Consider the following 19,203-nt stretch of genomic DNA (forward strand, 5'->3'; position numbering starts at 1 on the left):
GCAGTGTCTCTTATACTTTTTTTCTTGATACGACAAAGGAGGGAAAGAGAAAGACACACACACACACACACACACACACACACCGCTCGCTGGTGCAGTGGTAACGTCCTCGCTTGCCAACTGGTGGACGGGAGTTCGCGCCTCGCTCAGGTTGCGAAAAGTTTCACTGACGAAGTGGGTGGTTACTGTCCCCCTTGAGCAAGGAGACGGGTGTATGCGTGTGTGAAGGTCACAGCCTTGCCCTTGGATCGGACTATATGAGCTCTCAGCTCCCTTCCGGGAGGGTAAAAGCTGACGAACACGACCATCAAGTGAACCTGACCGACCCGGTGAATTACACACACACACACACGCACACACATATAAAGCCATAACTTCCTTACAGATTATACCAGGAAGCTCCCATCTCTCAACACCCACAAGTACTGATAATAACACGTGGAAGCGTTCTTATCAGTAACTATAAATATAACTGATGTATTACGGAACTATTATCTGAGTCGATGTTATCTTTGTGGTGCTACTAGAGTGTGTAAAAATATTAGTATTACCTTTATACATGCATTTATATATACACTGACCCCATACAACTCAAGGACGTCGTTATATTCTGTGCTGGCTAAATTCAAGACGGTTTTATTGAGCTCAAGAGTAACCCCTCGAGCTTAAAGGGTTAATGATGAATATATGCAGAATTATAGTTTGTATTATACCACTGGAGAGGGACTCCTTCACGTGGTGGCATCGATGTAAAACTGGATCCTCTGCCTGGTTTAGAAATGCCCCTCAACTCCCTCCCGATCTATGAAAGGAGGATGGGCTGACGGAGAACGACAACTTCTGTATACAGTCCACCAGATTTACGTTTTAGACGAGTCTGGGGCAACAATAACAACTACGAGGGGTGATTAGAAAGAAATGACAGTGAGTCCATAAACTTTTATTAGCATGAAGAACTATCAAACTATGACTCACATTCCTTCAAAGTACTCCCCTCGAACCTCTATGCAGCGTTCCATTCTCTTTCTCCACTTCATGAAGCAAGCGTGGTACTCAGAAGACAGTATACTTTGGAGTTCTGAATTGACGGTCCGTGCCAAGTCTTGGATGCAATGAAATTGCTTCCCAGCGATGGCAGATTTAATTTTTGGAAACAACCAAAAGTCACAGGGAGCCAGGTCAGGGGAGTAGGGTGGGTGGGGGAGCAGAGTTATACCTTGTTGTTCCAGGTACTGCATAGTGAGGCGAGCTTTGTGGGGTGCAGCATTGTCGTGGTGCAGCAAAAGGCGAGACCGACGGCGGGTTGGTGCGGTGTTGGCCTTGTGTTCCAAGACTTGTGGAAGGACCTGGTCTGTGTAGTATTGGGCTGTGATAGTGGACTTTTCAGGCATCACATCCACGCATATTGGTCCTTGAGAATTGAAAAAGATGGTGAAAAGGCGCTTCCGGCTGCGAAATCCTTCCTTCAAAATCTGAGGTCGAGGGTCTTCATCGCCCAACCACACCATGTTTGACTGCTTGTCACGGGTTGTGAAGAATGAAATCCAACACTCATCTCCAGTAGCAACATCTGAGAACCGTTTTGGACCATTTGGTTCAAATTCAGCAAGCCAGACACGACAAATCCTCACCCGTTCAGCCTTTTGCTCATCAGTCAACAAATGGGGTATCCATCGACAACACTTCTTCCTCAGGTGTAATTGTTCATGCACGATGTCATATGCACTCCCATAACTGATATCAAGCTCCAAGGCTAAGAACCTAAGAGTTACAGTTGGATCCTCGTCAATGATGGACCGTGCACGGACAGTTGTTGCTTCGGTCACGGATGTCCGGGGGCGTCCAGAGCGTTGTTCATCTTTCAATTCAGTTTTTCCTGCTGTGAAAGCACGAATCCAGCGGGAAACAGCTTCCAGGGAAGGAGTAGTGTCTGGATAAACTTGTAATAATTCCCCTCGAATCTCTGTTGCTTTCTTTCCCAGTTTCCACCTCGTAAAAATGTAGAACCTGCAGCCTTCTTTCGAGTAATCCATGTTTCTGGCCAGAGAGCAAAAACAAGAGTGAAGCATTCACTCACAACAATAAAACAAGAAAAGTCTGGCATACGGCGACAAGTTCAAACTCGTAAGGACAGGCAACTCTGCACTCTCCTTGCTCCCCTACCTCCCATCATTCAAGGTTTACATGTTATAGCACGAACTGTCATTACTTTCTGATCACCCTTCGTACTACTACTACTACTACCACTACTACTACTACTACTACTACTGCCACAACAACTACTACTACTACTACTACTACCACTACCACTACTACTGCCACAACTACTACTACTACTACTACCACTACTACTACTACTACTACTACTACTACTACTACTGCCACAACTACTACTACTACTGTTACTACCACTACTACTACTACTACTACTGCCGCCACAACTACTACTACTACTACTGCTGCTACCACTACTGCAACTACTAAAAAACTGTGACCACTTTACAGGTACTGAATCAACCCAACACTATACTGCAGTTTGTTTCTCTGCTTCTGTTTCCACTATTATAGTCGCATTGAGTTTTTTTTTGTTTTCCTCTCGAACTGGAAGGTTTACATGCTGCCTTCATTAACCCTTCCAGTACCACAGATCTTTCGTCGGCTTAAGAAAATCGTCTGGAGTTAGGGAATAAAGTGTGAAATTGAGTCTCGTACTGAAGGGATGAATTGTGACACCACGAACGATGCTGCAGTTTTACGGATGACATGCCAGAGAGTTCTAGGTCGACCAAAATGATGGATAAAAAGAAAGAAGGGCGGACAGAAAGACAGACTGGCAGAGCGATAGACACACACAGACATAAACAGATAGATAGTGAGATATAGATAGAAAATAGGTGGACAGAGATAAATTTTTGTAACAACACCACAGTAAACATTAAAATAGTTAACTGCAACAATGCTTATCACCATCAACATCATTATCACCGTCATCATCACCATCATCATCACCATCATCATCATCATCACTGTCATCATCCCCTTTGAGACAAGCTATACCTTCATGCCCACCGAACTGTGAAAAAAAATAATAATAATAATAATAAAAAAGATCACTATTTTGGAGTCGTTAGGTAAAATTTTATAAGACAACTAAATCAGGGGACGGGAATAAAAATAAGAGAAGCTGGAGTGAGAGCGATGGTGGGGAGGTAAAGAAAATACTGGTAGAGCTCAGGACATAAATACCGATTCACTCGTGAACGATGAACAGCGAGGCAGTGAACGATGACTTTTGGAAACCCAGTGAGCTTATCTAAGAAGCCCAACACATTTTCCAGAATATCATGCTAGGGTTTCATAATTATTCGACTAAAAAGTGGGGCTACAGTATATCATTGTTCGAAAGTATACCGGTGCCTAAAGGATGATGATGATGATGATGATGACGATTATTATTATTATTATTATCTCAGCTACAGTAAAACAAATCGTCATGACACTGAAACAGATACCCCTTCAGTCCAATAACGTACCTTTTTTTTCTTATCATCATTATCTCTGTGCAACCTTACTCACCTAAGGACAGATTTTCTTACTAAGGAGATAAGATACAGCCTTCAGTTACCCCTTCGCTACATGGACGCTCCCGTAAGCCAAAATAAAATAATTAGGTTTGGAAAAAAAATAGAATAAGTCACCTGATTCAAGAGTTTAAGCAAAGAAGTGAAGATGAAACAGAAAAAAAAAAAATAGTAAATGTGAGTGAAGGTGGAGCTGAGTTCGTGGGAGAGGCGATGAAGGAAAAAAAAAAAATATGGTGATGGACATAATAAGATGATGAGAAAAGTTTTAGTCCCCCGTGAACATAAACAGTGTGTGAGAGAAAATGTGATAGCATCCTTGGACACACAATGGGAGAGAGAGAGAGAGAGAGAGAGAATTTTTTTTTAACCCTTTAATGCATAACCCTTCCCACGTTGACTAGAACCGTCTAAAGGTCCCAAAAGTATAATGGAAAATACATAATCGGATTGACAGGATTTAGTTTGCCCTGTGTAAAATGCAGAAGCCTTTTACGAAAATTATTAAAAAAGATTACTGACACGCTAATGAGAGAGAGAGAGAGAGAGAGAGAGAGAGAGAGAGAGAGAGAGAGAGAGAGAGAGAGAGAGAGAGAGAAGATATCCAGTAAGAAAAAGATGATAAAAGAATGTAAGGGATTACTTTCAAGCTAATGGAAGAGAAGTAAGAGGGTCTGAGAAGGGAGGAGGGTATAAAGATTACTTTTGGATATACTGGGAATTATTGGATACAGTGTGCAAATAATAATAATAATAATAATAATAATAATAATAATAATAATAATAATAAAAGTTATACCAATTCATCTGTATTATCATCATCATCATCATCGTCATCATCATCCCTACTTCTGTTTCACCTCTCGCATTAGGAATAAATACTGTACCGTTTGCAGGTGCCTTTTCCATACGCGGCAAATCTTAACGACATAGTTCTTGTTACCTGCAGGCTACGAAAGTATTTCACAAAGTTTCTAGTCATGGAAGGGTTAGAAGTCTCCAGCAGCCCTTCTTGGATGTGATTGAGCTACCTTATTTTCGCCACCGCTAGACGAATTTATTACCTCCGCCGAAAAGGTTAGGCTTTGGGCTCGGCTTGTTTCTCTCTGTCTGTATGTATGTACGTATGTATGTATGTATGTTCGCAGTGTTATGAAGAAAATATTGGATGGAACTACACAATACTTGGAATGATGAATGAGGAACATCAGAGGAACAAGTGATTAAATTTTAGGCGAATAACGTCCAAGGTTAAGGGTACAACAGCGGATGATGCAGCTTTGCAGGTGGTATGCGCTCTCTTAAGTGCTCGTGAAACCTCTGCTAACGATTTTTTTTTTTTTTTTTTTGGTGAGGGGGGCTCTTTCTCTTTGTCTGTCTTTCTGTCTGTCAGTTTTTCTGTTATCTGCATTCTAGAAAAACTACAGGATGGAAGTGCACTAAAGTTGGAATAATACTTGAAGGAACAGGTGATTAAATTTGGGGAGGAAAACAGTCAAAAGTCAAGGTCAAAAGGAGGGCTGATGCTACTCTTGTGACTGGCCTCTCGTCATTTCACACTTACAAAAGGGTAAGCCAGGGTGAACCGAAAGACGTGGTGAAAGGTGACGGGCAGCAACGGAACAGGCGGTGAGGGGTGAATAAGATGTAGCAGAAGTATGTGTTTAGGAAGTTACGTGCAGATGAAGACTGGGAAGATTGTTATTAACTGGACAAAGAGCTGAACGAGGGAGACGTGAGAGAAATATCAGATAAAGAGCAGATATTTAGATGAAAGTGAAGGAGGTAAGAGGATAAGGGAAGACAAACAGATACAAAAACAGATGCAGAAGAATGGGGGAATTTTTAAACACGGAGGAGATTACGTGGAAGTGAGTGAAAAGAGATAAAAATAAGAGATAGAAAGATAGATACAGAAGCACAAGAAAGGACAAATAAAATGAAATAAAGAATAAATAGATGTATGAGTCAGGTGAGAGGAAGAGAACAGGTATAGCAGACACAGATGCAAAAGACAGGGAGACTCGTTAAAGACTAAGTAGACATGTGTGTGGACGAGAAGTAAACAGAAGGGGAGGAAAGCCATAACACACAAATACATATACAGTATAGAAGAAAGAGGAAATAATTACGTATACTGAACTAATTGGTGTATGAGAAAGACGTGCTTAAGAAAGGGGGAAAACAAAGACTCGTAAGATGGAAAGATAAAACAAAGACGGAATTTAATCGGATTATGGGTTGCACTTAAGTTTAATGGTCATTCACAAATAAACTTACAATCAATTCCCATTCATAGCTAAGATTTGCCGTTGTAAGAAGAACAAGGAAATAGAACAGCAAAATCATCCTAAGTCTCTCGTTTTCCAATATAAATTAATCCGGTTTGAGAGGATGTGTTATCGTAGTTTATGTAATTGTAACAGTAAAGGATAGGTCTCTCTCTCTCTCTCTCTCTCTCTCTCCTAATCCCCCTCTAATTAACCCGTGAATAGACATAATTACCCCCGCCAGACATTTCCACTCCTCTCTCACTCACTCTAATGACGTCTCACATCTTCGTGGAATTTACATCAAAAAGAAAAGTTACACTTCAGAGATTTTTTTAAATAATAATACACGCACGCATACATCAACACAACCAAGCTCACACACTTACATACCGACATAAGCCAACCCTTTCGCACATGTATACACGCATGGAAACATACACAACATATCCTGCACATGTACGCACGCTCAAACACGCCTACACACATACATACATACATACGTACATGCATACCATACATACATACGTACATACATATATACATCAAAATTCTTACTTTATTTTATCCTACTATCTATATTAACCTGCACTCAAAGACCTACATGCAAACAAGTCGTCAGCTCTGGAACTGTCATCCCCAGTCTCTTTCCCACTGCCTATGACCTCCAGACTTTTAAACGCAATGTGGTCAGGTAGCTTGAAATGAAGGGTCTTGAAGTTGGTTTTATTTTTCTTTGGACGGGACAGGTAGTGTTGACGCAACCTTGGGTTCTTTTTTTTCATAAATACTATATACTGTATACATACATACACGATGACGCATACACACCTGAGAAACCCACACAAGCACAAACAAATACAGACGCAAATACTTTTTTCCTTTCCGCCCCTGGGAATAGACCTTCTCTGTGGCCACCAACCCTCTTACGTGCGGCATGCCATCCCATATTCCCAGGTTCCCATGTCACACGTCACATGTCACACGTCACACACACACACACACTAAAAATTCTCTCTCTCTCTCTCTCTCTCTCTCTCTCTCTCTCTCTCTCTCTCTCTCTCTCTCTCTCTCTCTCAATAGAACGGTTCTTGAGGGAAACCCCCTCGCTATTCCAGCTGTTGCAATGAAGGAATTAGTGGATGGATGAACAGATGGACTGGTCGATGGACAGATGGATGAGCAGAGGGATTAATGGTTGGATGAAGAGAGAAATGGATTGATCAGTGTATGGATGGATTGATCGACAACTGGGTGGATGAAATTGTCTAAACCGAGCATAATAATAATAATAATAATAATAATAATAATAATACCTCCCCTGACTGAAAGTGTTAATATGCCAAGCTTCATTAGAGCCATTACACGTGCCTTAATGACCTGGCACTAAAGACCATCTCTCACCCAAATAGCTCACCTGAGGGCACGAACACTCACTAACTACGATTGTAAAGGGTTGTTTGAGTAATTACTGTGTCAAGTATCGTTTCAGCTACTCGACAAGGCAAGACCTCACGTAATGGGTGGGTGAAAAGAGAGGTGTGGAAATAAGCGCAGTATGATGGAAATGGTTGACCTAAGTGTGTTAAAAGTTCTATGGCAAGCCGGTGTCAAACGAGGTGTCAGATGGAGGTACAGTCAGGGTCAATAGTTATATAAGGTCGAGGTACACAGACTCTCCGACACAACTTTTGACCCTGACTGTACCTCCTCCTGAGTCTGACAACTTTTGACTCCGTATGAGAGAGGGGTTAAATTTTTTCCCGAGTCATTACACTTCCCTAACGACCCTGTACTAACGACCCTGTGCACTAACGACCTCTTCTCTCTCTCCAACAGCTCACAGGAGGATGCGTACGGTCACCAACTACTTCCTGGTCAACCTGAGTGCCGCTGACCTGCTCATGGCCGTCTTCAATTGCATATTCAACTTCATCTACATGTTGCACAGGTCAGAGAGTGCAAGTCTTATCTTTGTATACTCTCTCTCTCTTTCTCTCTCTCTCTCTCTCTCTCTCTAACTGTGTGGGGGGAGGGGGGCGCTTTGTTTTTTTGCCTTATCCTCTGTTTCTATTGTTTTTTCTGTCATCATTAGCTTTCTCTGTCTGTTTTCTGCCTTTTTTTTTTCTGCCAAATCTAACTTTTTATCCATGATGCATTGATTAGAGCTACGAGTGACTATCAGTTTTTCAATATTTTTTTTCTGTCTCTTCTCTCCATTAAGAATAAGGAGATAAAGAGCTAGACCGGACTGAAAAATGTATCTATATTTAATTTGGACAGGGAAGTCTAGCAGTTCGAACTTATGACAACGAAATCTGGAAGAATCAGAATGCTATGTTAGTTCCTTGGTAAGCAAAATAGTATGTAGGACTTGATTATGCATCTTAGTTTAAAAAAAAAAAAATCTTAGAGGAGACTGGAAAGAATTATATTATGAATCACATGGAGGGGTGAAAAGAGAACATCTTGGACAAAGGAACGAAAGAAAGTAGAGGATATAATCACTAAATTGTAAAGGCATAAATGGATGTGGGCAGCTCAGGCCATTCTTAGAACAGATAATGAATGGAAAAAGAAAATAACTGAGTGGCAAACCAAAGTGAGGCAGGGAGCAAAATGGAGGCATGAGATTCGAAGATATCCTGGGACTGGATGGAACAGATTAACAACTAATAGAACAGAGAGGAGAGAGATGAGCGAGGCCTTTGTTCTCCAGTGAAATGTCTCAGGCTGATGATGATGGTGATGATGATGATGATGATGATGATGATGATGATGATGATGATGATGATGATGGTGATGATGATGATGATGATGATGATGATGTCACAAAGTCAATCTGCCTCTCTGTCTGCTTTTTTGTTCTTTTACCAATTTGTCTAGGTATATGCTTCACTTATTTCACATTTGCTCCTTTGTAACTCTAGGGGCTGGTCGGTCTGTCCTCTCTCTCTTCTCTTCCTTTCTTCCCTTTCGCGTCCTCCTCAGCAGACCTTTTACCACCGAGATGAAAGACCGTGGAAAAAGGTCTGGCCACTGCTGAATAATGACAGAAACGCCTGAAGGATCCTTTTGTCCAGGTCATCCCTCACACAATACAACGTCAGGCAATAGATAAATAGATAGACAGACCTATAGATATAGACAGATAGAAAGATAGATAGACATAGAGATACAAATACATAAACCGTCCTAGATAGGCAGGTAGGCAGAGGGGCATACAGAGATAGAGAAACATAGAATACTTGTTAAATTAAAAACCATTTGACTTAGGAGCCGCATACCTACAAATTAAATGTTCTATTGAAGAATAAAAAGAAAACTGGTAGAGGATTACAGCTGTGTAAAAAAAAATACTAACATAGAATTACAGGAGTACAAAAAAGTGGCAGACAATTATAAAAAAGCTACGGAAAAAATGGCTGAGGACGACAACAGTGTGTAAAAAATAAACGAAATACGGAAATAATGACTTTGAGAGAGAATCAGCATTAAATATGAAGATGATGAGAAGAAATAAGATTGTTATTGAATATATGTGGGCTGAGTAGGCTGAGTAGGGTATGAACTATAGGGATTCATAGTGGATGGTGAGGAGGGAAGGTTGCTGATCAGAGGGTAGAGGATTGTGCTGAGGTGGTAGGGTCATTGAGAGATTGTATGTAAATGAGGTAGTGAAAAGGAAACTTACTGGTGAGCGTGAAGCTAAAAAGAAGCGGAAGGTAAAGTAAATGGTGAAAGCTCCCTAACCCCCCAACCTCCCCCCCCAAAAAAAAAAAAATAAATAAATATAAGTGAATGTGTGAATCTGTGAGTCGTGAATGTTGAGAGGGAAAAAATTGACGAAAGACGCACCTGGAAAAGGGCTGCATTCTCGTTAAAACATGGCAATCGACGGAATGCCTTCTATCCTACGAGCATGTGTGTGTGTGTGAGTGTGTGTGTGTGTGTGTAATTCACCGAATTCACCGGGTCGGTCAGGATCACTTGATGGTCGTGATGGTCAGCTTTTACCCTCCCGGAAGGGAGCTGAGAGCTCATATAGTCCGATCTAAAGGCAAGGCTGTGACCTTCACACACGCACACACCCATCCCCTTGCTCAAGGGGGAGAGTAACCACCCACTTCGTCAGTGAAACTTTTCGCAACCTGAGCGAGGCGCGAACTCCCGTCCACCAGTTGGCAAGCGGGAACGTTACCACTGCACCAGCGAGCGGTGAGAGAGAGAGAGAGAGAGAGAGAGAGAGAGAGAGAGAGAGAGAGAGAGAGAATGGAGGGGAAAAAATCAGTTTCCACCAAAAAGGAAGACGAAGAATTCTATTAATAATGAACTAAAGACACAAACACTTAAACAAAAGCAAACAAAAGTAACTCCAAATAACCTTACTGACAATAAACCCAAAATAAATCCAATTAAATCCCTCTCCTCCATCGCCCAAATTAATCCGCCACAATAATCGCCTCTGTCAGTGGCTTAATCCCCCAAAGCGATTACATACGAGCTCGCGATCTAACCCTTGCCACTGCGGGACATTAACCCATTCAGAGCGATGATGCCTATTTTAAACTGTAATCCTGCTAGCTCCAGACGATTTTGAGGATTTTTCTGACTGGGGGGGGGTTAGATACAGCCTTCATTAATCCCTTCACTGTAAGAAATCCCCCCCAAGCTGAATAAAATCGTCTGGCGGTGGCGAGAAAATTTTCAGGAAAAAGGTACTGCTCACCCCTTCACCCTCAGGACGGTATATTTATTTTTGTTAATTACCAGGCGACTTTATTCAATTCAGGAAAAAAAATATGGTAAGTAGGTTGAAGGTCATAATTATCCATTCTGGTTCGAAAACTCTCTCTCTCTCTCTCTCTCTCTCTCTCTCTTATGTAGATAGATAGATATAGATATAGCCGGTAGATAGATAGATAGATTTAGATAGATAAATAGATAGATATAGATATATAGATAAATAGACAGATAGATAGATAGATGGATGGATGATGTGTATTCGAAAATGCAATCAAAATACTCCGCAAAAGTCCTTGATTAATGAAACTTTATTAATTACTTGCGCCAATGAGTTTCGAGATTGAAAACTCAGCAGTCGAGTGAAAGAAACGGATTGCAAAACGAAAGACTGCAGGACGAAGACTGCAAGGGTGAAAACAGCGGAACAGAGCAGAGAAAACTTTGCTGAGTGAGAAAAGTGCTGTCGGAGGAGGAAAGAGAGAGCAAAAATGAAAGGGAGGAGACTGCAGTGAAAGAAAATGATTGCACGAGAGACACAAGATTAAATGAGAAAAGAAAAGAGGGAGAAGAGAGTGAAAGCAGGATGAGAGAGATAGTAGAATGAAAGAAGTATTAAACTGAGCATATCCGACTCCCTAGTTTCACAGGCAGGAATTCCAACAGTCCCGCCCCAATCCCGCCCAGCTTAACCTCGGCGGAACACGCATTTGAGACGTGATCCTCAACAAAATTACTCTCGTTTCCAAGGCAAGCTTGATTCATTTTACATTTGTTACCTTCAGACAATTTTATTCAGCCTGGGGGAGATTTTTCTAATGGGGTGGGTGGGTGAGAGACAGCCTTCATATATCCGTTTAGTACAAGAGAATATCACAAACCTGAATAAAACCGTGCGAAGATAGCAGGAAGAGACTACAAAAGCAGGTTACCGTTTTGATGTGCTTACTAACATAGCCGTAACATACAAAGTGACCCCGGATCACCCAAATCTAACCGAAAGTACCCAGTATTACCCACCGCACTGGAGGATACAAAACTCCTCGAATTACCCAACCATACCCGAAAGTACCCAATATTACCCGCAGCACAGAAGGATTTAACAGTATGGGCACAAAATACAAAGGGGCCCTGGATCACCTAAACCTACCCGAAAGTACCCAATATTCTCCCACAGAAATACTCATAAATCCCGAGACGACACCGTAATCCCGTCTTTGGGAGTCGCCTTCAAAGGGTTTAATAATGGGCTGGGGAGGGGGGCGGGGAGAGGAAGGGGAGAAGGATAGGAGTGGAAAGGTGGAAGGATGGGGTGCAGGAGAAGAGAGAGGTGGGGGGAACGGATGGAGAATAGAGGAAGAGGAGATGGAAGGAACAGGGAGTAAGATGGATGATGGAAAAGGGAGAGGAAGAGGGGTGGGAAGGCGAGGAGGAAGTAAGGGAAGAAGGAAAAGGGATAGCAAGAAAGGGTTGGAGTGGGAAGGGTGTGCAGGAGGAGAGAAAGGAAGGGAAGGAAGCGATGGGGGATGGGGAATGCAGCAGATGGAGTGGAGGGGGAAGAAGAGAAGTGAGGGAAAAAGAAGCAAAGAAAAGTGAGAGCAAAAGGAAGTGGAGGAGTACAGGAGGGAAAGAGGTTGGAGTAGACAGGAGGAAATAGAAAAAGTCAAGGAAGAGACAGGGGGGAAGAGGGTAGGAAAATGGAAAAAGGGAGAATAAAAACGGGTAAGGGGGAAGTGGGAAGAAGAGGGGAGGGGAAGGGATATAAAGAAGAGGAAAGGAAGAGGAAGAAGAGGAGAGGAGGGGAAAGGGAAATGGAGACAGAGAAGGGAGGGGACAAAGGAGAGAAAGGAAATGAGGGAGGGGAAGAACAGAAGAGCAGGAGAACGAAGGGGAGGGGAGAGGGGAAAGGGAAGAAGAGGGGAGGATAATGGATTGAAAGGGGAGAGGTAGGCCTAAACTCAAAACCCTACATTAAGCTTCTATTGATACTTCAACTCGCCAGATTAATTTTGGGGGAACTTCTATTTAAATACATCAGTTTAATTCACCCACCTGCCTACCTGCCTACCCAGCTACCTATCCACCTGCCTACCTACCTGCCCACTCACTTATCTACCTACCTACCTGCCAAGGATAGACCACTTGGCAGAATCTAGAAGGTACAATCAACTTCTTATAATTTAAAGAAAGGCAGCCCCAGAGATGAATGAAATCGTCTGACGGAAGCAGGAATAAATCAAGGCAAGCTATTTCTCGTAGCCTAAGAGTTAAAGGGATGTTCGATGACGATAAACTCTAACGTGGTAGGAACAGCTCAAGGTATTCTATTTTATTCAACGCCTGACGATTATATTCAGCTGAGGGCAAGTCAAAGGATGCTGAGGCTATTATGTTCGTCATCATTAACCCTTTCAAGGTCGGGAAAACTCGAGTATTTCATTCCGCAGACGATTTTATTCAGCCGTGAGAGGGTCGTAGGAGCCTCAGAGAGTTAAAAATTGAAAAAAGGAGAGAACAGATAATAAAAATAAGGGAAAGGGAGAACCGGAGATAAGAATGATGACAGATACACAGAAGATAAATGAAGTGGGTGTGGAAAATATTATTAAACCGGGAGAGACGCAAGAATGAATGACACAAGATAAGGAAACAGGAATAAGGGACAGTAAAAAAAGGGGTTTGACCAAGAAGACAAGCAACAATGTAGAAGAAAACGGGAAAAAAATGAGTTTGGGAGATTAGGAAAAAATGTAAAATGGAAGAAAATGGTAAACACAGAGAATATTATACAAGAGAGAAAAATAAATGAAGTTAAATAATGAAAGGGGAGAGCCAAACACATTCCCCCACCCTCCCCCTCACTCTTCCCTCCCTCCTACCCCTACCTCCTTCCCACTTCACCCCCTCCCACAACTTTCCTCAGAATTCCCCTTCTTCTCTCCCCTTCCCTTCCCCCTTCCTCTCTTCTCTCCTCCCCTCCGCCGATTTCATTCCTCCTAGTACATTCCCTTTCTCCCTCTCTCTTCTCTTCTTTTCCCTTTCTCTCCCCTCCCTTCCCTTTCCCCTCCTTCCCCTTTCTTCAGACATTCCCCCATCTCTTCCATCCCACCTTCCTCCTCCTTCCCCTACCCTAGATTCCACTTCTTATACCACATTCCCCCTCTTTCCTCTCTCTTTCCATTTTCTTTCCTCCTTCTCCCTTCCTCCTCTTCCTACCTCCCCTCTTGATTCCAGTCCACCCCCATTCCTCCCCATCACTCTCCTCCCCTCCTCCTCCCCATCCCCTCCCTTCCTTTCCCCTCCCTTCCTTTCCCCTCCCTTTCCTTCCCCTCCCTTTCCTTTCCTTTCCTCCCGCCTACCCTTCCCCTGATTCCATTCTTCCCCTCACTTCCTTTTTCCTTTTCCCTCCCCTCTTCTCTCCTCATCCCTTCTCATCTCCCCTCCTCTCCCTCTCCCCTTCCTCCTCCTCTATCCCCCTTCCCTCACCCTTTCCTCTCTTGCCTCCTCCCAATCCAAAACAACGCAGGTGGCCGACAGAACTCTCACTTACTCATGTTTACTACCACGAGAGAGAGAGAGAGAGGCACACACACACACACACACACACACACACACACACACACACACACACACACACACACACACACACTCACCCCCCCACACACACACACTCACCCCTCTCACACACACCCCCACACACACAGCGATATGTCTAGCAAACCAATCAGAGGGCTTGGTCAACAAAGGTAAAGCACACCCACCCACCACCATCACATGCACTGTTTACACTCCATTTACAAGCCTTCACCGCCCTCCTTAACACGCCATCACACCGCTACCCTTGTTTACACTTGCTCTATTTACTGAATGAAAACGTGCCACCCAGTACACTTATAATTCATGTACAAAACGTTCATTCTGAACACTGAACACGATTATTCTGAACACTATTTGATTTGTTATGATCATGGACTTGTACGCCATCCATGTGAACGCAAAAAAAAAAAAATCAATATACGGTAGTCATTAATCGCTGACTCTGTGATGAAGGGACTATATTCTGACCATTCCTTGATTTGTGTGTGTGTGTGTGTGTGTGTGTGTGTGTGTGTGTGTTTTAGTTAGTACGAAGCTTTGATCATGTGTACCTGTTTTGTGGTCCACCATTTCTGCAAGTACTGCCGCCAAGCCACTTCTATCCTGCCTTGATCGCTACCATGTCAAAAGAATACGATAAATAAATAAATAAATAAATAAATAATGCACAGCTCTTCCTTGGCAATTTCTTTTTGAACTTGGGTGGTTACTATCCTTTCGTACGTTGTTTATGCAGAGTATGACGATATTGGAATGATTTATGCAACACATAATAGGACAGTAAGGTGTAATAAACAAAATAATTCGCTTAGGAAAAGGTGTTAGAGAGCTCACTAAATAGACGAAAGGACAAACAGCACAACAGACCCCAGGTAAACATTTGCTGTCCAGTATAAGGCGTAGGAATTCATTTTACGTGGACGCAGAGGTAGTGGCATCCCATATCAAATGCAGCGTAATATTAGCCGCTTGTCTGAGGGCTTATTTCACGGCTGGACTGATGGCTGCCTCAGTAATGAATTTCTCTCATCAAAATTCTGGTATTCACGTGTGCGATGGTAATGGGCTCTGTGTGTGAACTGCATGATGATAGGTTTATGAAGTACACAAAATAAGCTCCAGTAAATATATATATGTGTGTTTCCGTGACTCTCAGTATACATTTACATAATTTACACTTCTCTTAGTAAGTCACCATCTGTGTTTAAACTACTTACACACACTCCCCATCTATTATTTACACTACACGCCTCCATCTCTTGTATTTACCTGCCTTTTAAGCACCTGTATCTTTCTTTTACACACCTTTTACACACCTGCATCTGTTTACACATCTCACACCATCATCTCTGCTTACGCTTTCATCACAGTTCCACCACACATTTCTCCTTCTTTACACACCATGGTCTTGCATTACCCACAATACAACACTTATGCGAGTATCTTATCTGTCCTTCGAAAAGATAAGCCAAGATAAGCTTTAAACCATGACAGGCTGCAACAGGTAACCCCTTCAGTCCGGGAATGTCCTTTTTATTTTATTCTGGATAACGCTAAACGACCCTCTATCTGTCTATCCGTCTACCTACTTACCTACCTACCTATCCATCTATCTTTCTGTCTGTCGATCTATCTTTGGCCAGTTGCCCTAATTCCTAAATAGGTGGCTACAAACAAATCGCCTCCATGTAACCCTGTTCTCTGCTATTAGGTAGCCTTCTCTCCATCACACACTCCCCAGCTCGTCCCTCCATCTCGTCCTTGGTCATCCCTTTCCCCTCATCTTAAATAAAACGTCCCGGGGCTGTAGAGACTGAAAAACAATTACATTACGAGCAAATGAATTAAAAAAAATAATAATAATAACTGAGATTCCAAGAGACGTCACCTAATCCATCTACCAAGTGGCTCCCGGAAATTACACACTACAAGGCCTCACGTAACTCACAGAGAAGACAGTTAAATTAGACTAAGTGGATGGGCAGAGGGGGTTGGCGGGGGGAGTGAGGGGGGAGGAATTAGGTTAAGTAGGCAAGATGACGTGTGGTAATGATGGAAGCCAGAAAACAGGAATAATGAAAATAAAAATGGTACACAAGAGGAAAATATAGGTGAGAGGAAGAATTTGGATAAAGAAGGAAATACGGTTTTATGACATAATAATGGGACAAGTTTGGATATACGGCTGTTAAATATTACTTAACAAGGAAATGGGACAATAATAAGGAAATGCAATAATCAACATCTTCCCTACCTTACTAACACCTTCCCTACCTTACTAACACTTAGTACTAACACCCTCCCTACCTTACTAATAATATCCCTCTGCTGTCCTCCCTATATACTCCATCTAACCCAGCCTGCCCACCCTCCGTTTCCTCCCTTTTTAGCCCTCTCCTTGCCTCCTACAGCGACTGGCTCTTCTACTCTCCGTCTGTCCCCCTTTACTAACACTACTGGTAACTCCCTTGTACTCCCATCATACAGACATCCATTTACTACCTCTCATCTCCCTCTACAATCCTGTTCTTACCTCTCTACTCCCTCTATAACCCTGTTTCTACCTTTCTACTCCCTCTACAATCATGTCCCCATCTTTCTGCTACCTTTGCAACCCTGTCCCTACTTTTCGACTCCCTCTATTACTCTGTCCCTATCGTTTTGTTCCCATTATAACCCTGTGCCTCCGTTTCTACTCCCATTATGACTTTCTGCTCCCTTTATAATCCCTTTCCTATCTTCCTACTCCCATTACAACCTTGTCCCTATCTTTGTACTCCTTTTATAACCCCCTCCCTGTCTTTCTGCTTCCTTTATAACATTCTGCTCCCTGTACAACCCTCTCCGTACCTTTCTACTCCCTTTTATAACCATGTCCCTACCTTTCTACAGCTTCCTTACCTTACCAGTATCGTCTTACTCCCTTTCCACTCCCTTTATAACCGTGTCCCTATCTGCCACAGCGACTGGCCATTCGGGACTGTTTACTGCACCATCAGTAACTTCATGGCCAACGTCACCATAGCGGCCAGCGTCTTCACTCTCATGGCCATCTCGTTTGACAGGTGAGTGCATCACACACACACACACACACACACACACACACACACACACACACATTTTCAAAATTCTTGTGAACAGAGAGTTTGAAAGACAAGGGTGACGTCATACCTTTGGACCTCTGAGCAAGGAGACTAACCAAAAATGCTGCTAGAGATGAAGCATCCTGGAGAGATACCCTAAGGTGGCCACAAACTGTACCGTGATGAGGACCAAAAAATATGCTTGTGACGTAATTTAAGTACCTAACTGTACTACCTCGTTTAGTTAATTTACCTACTAAACACTAAATACTGACTGCGGGCTTACAAACAACATTACTAGAACACGGAAACACACCTACGGCACAAAAACACACACACACTCACACACACAAATAGCAGCCAAAAAACAGAAAAGTACGGTACACTCACAGTCCACGCCATGACGTCACTTCCGGCAAATATGTAGCCATCGTAAAGCCAATAAAGTACAATATCAGGACACAAAACGAGCTTAAGTACAAAGGAGAGGCACACTTACAGCACATTAATTGAGCAAATAAAATTAAATAAACAAACTACCAAAATAAAGAAAAGTACGGTATACTCATAATCCACGCCGTGACGTCACTTCCGGCAGATACATCGCCATCGTGAGGCCGCTCAAGCCCCGGATGTCCAAGAGCGAGGCCAGGCATTTCATCCTGTTTATCTGGCTCTCCTCCATGACCCTCGCTGTTCCTTGCCTCCTCTACTCAACCACCGTCTCTATAAGGTAAGAAAATGAAAAACATAGGGTAAGAAAATGAAGAAACGAAAGTGAATGAGAGTAAATGAGTGAGAAAATGAAACAGGGTTGACTCGAAAAGATTTATACTGACACGAAAAATAATCTATCCTTTTCGTCTAGTTCTCCTGACCCCTTTCCGTGTCCTCTCTGTTCAGACACTATCCCTGTTAAACCGAGAAAAATGAGAGAAAGTGGGTGAGATTGAGCCAAAGGAATTAAAAAGAGTAAATAAATGAAAGAGACCAGGCTTTTTTTATTTCTCTTCTCTGGTTTTCCTCAGTGACTCCCTGTTCCCTGCCTCCTATAATCAACCAACCTCTCTATCAGGCTGGAAATGAGAGGGAAAGTGGTGTGGTGTTGTGTGGTGTGGTGTGATGTGTGGGATGATGCTCGGCGTGGAATTATGTGGTTTGAGGCATGGTGTGTGAGGTAGTGTGGTGTAGTGTGAGGTATTGTTGTGTGGTATGGTGAAGTTTTGGGGTATTGTATTGTATGTGGTATGGTGCCAGGTGTGGTGTGGTTTGTGGTATTATGTGCGGTGTGGTGTGATGTGAAGTGGTATGATATGGTCTGGTCGCATAATCAAACAACATTCTCTCTAATCAAACGAGAACCTTCAAACACAGCAACATATATAATCCTATCCCGAGCCGTAATTACAGTGTTGTCAACTTTGCAATTGCACTATGGCACGACGAGGTGAGAAATGATCATCTGGTTGTGAATATGTGAAAGACAGCCAAGTGCCAGACAAATATTTTTCCCTGGAAATCATAATTGCAATACTGAGGGCAAAATTAATTAGTTCAGTTGGTGTTACCTGAAAATTAACCTTTCTCACCTGGCATTCATCAGCCCCTCCCCACCTCTCTCTCTCTCTCTCTCTCTCTCTCTCTCTCTCTCTCTCTCTCTCTCTCTCTCATCCATGTCTCCATTCATCCATCCATTTCACGCACCTATCAACCCTGTCTCACTCACCGTCTCTCCAACAGATACAAGAATAACGAAATAAGAAGAGGCTGTTTTCTATTATGGCCTGACGGGGAGACTAGCATATCCTACAGAGAGTATGTGTAAGTACATCCCCTTCTCCTCTGGCCTTTTCACGACGAGGGCTTTTTTTTTCCCTTTAATTCTTGTTGCCTCCAGACGATTTTATTCAGTTCAGGGGAGACTTTCCG

At 42.7% G+C, this 19,203-nt stretch overlaps 1 protein-coding gene across 1 annotated transcript in view; it reads left to right on the forward strand.

Annotated features, from left to right (window-relative positions):
- The window catches only part of LOC145417551 (uncharacterized), a 67,976-nt gene that overhangs the window by 18,815 nt on the left and 29,958 nt on the right, over positions 1 to 19,203 (forward strand). Inside the window, exons 4-7 of the mRNA XM_080286260.1 lie at positions 7,691 to 7,802; positions 17,155 to 17,256; positions 17,873 to 18,007; positions 19,015 to 19,095. Coding sequence (XP_080142386.1) covers positions 7,691 to 7,802; positions 17,155 to 17,256; positions 17,873 to 18,007; positions 19,015 to 19,095 — 430 coding nt within the window. The remainder of the gene's footprint in view (positions 1 to 7,690; positions 7,803 to 17,154; positions 17,257 to 17,872; positions 18,008 to 19,014; positions 19,096 to 19,203) is intronic.

The sequence above is a fragment of the Coenobita brevimanus genome, chromosome 110 (genome assembly GCF_032717465.1).
Source record: "Coenobita brevimanus isolate Jiangsu-jjx chromosome 110, ASM3271746v2, whole genome shotgun sequence".
NCBI lineage: Eukaryota > Metazoa > Arthropoda > Malacostraca > Decapoda > Coenobitidae > Coenobita > Coenobita brevimanus.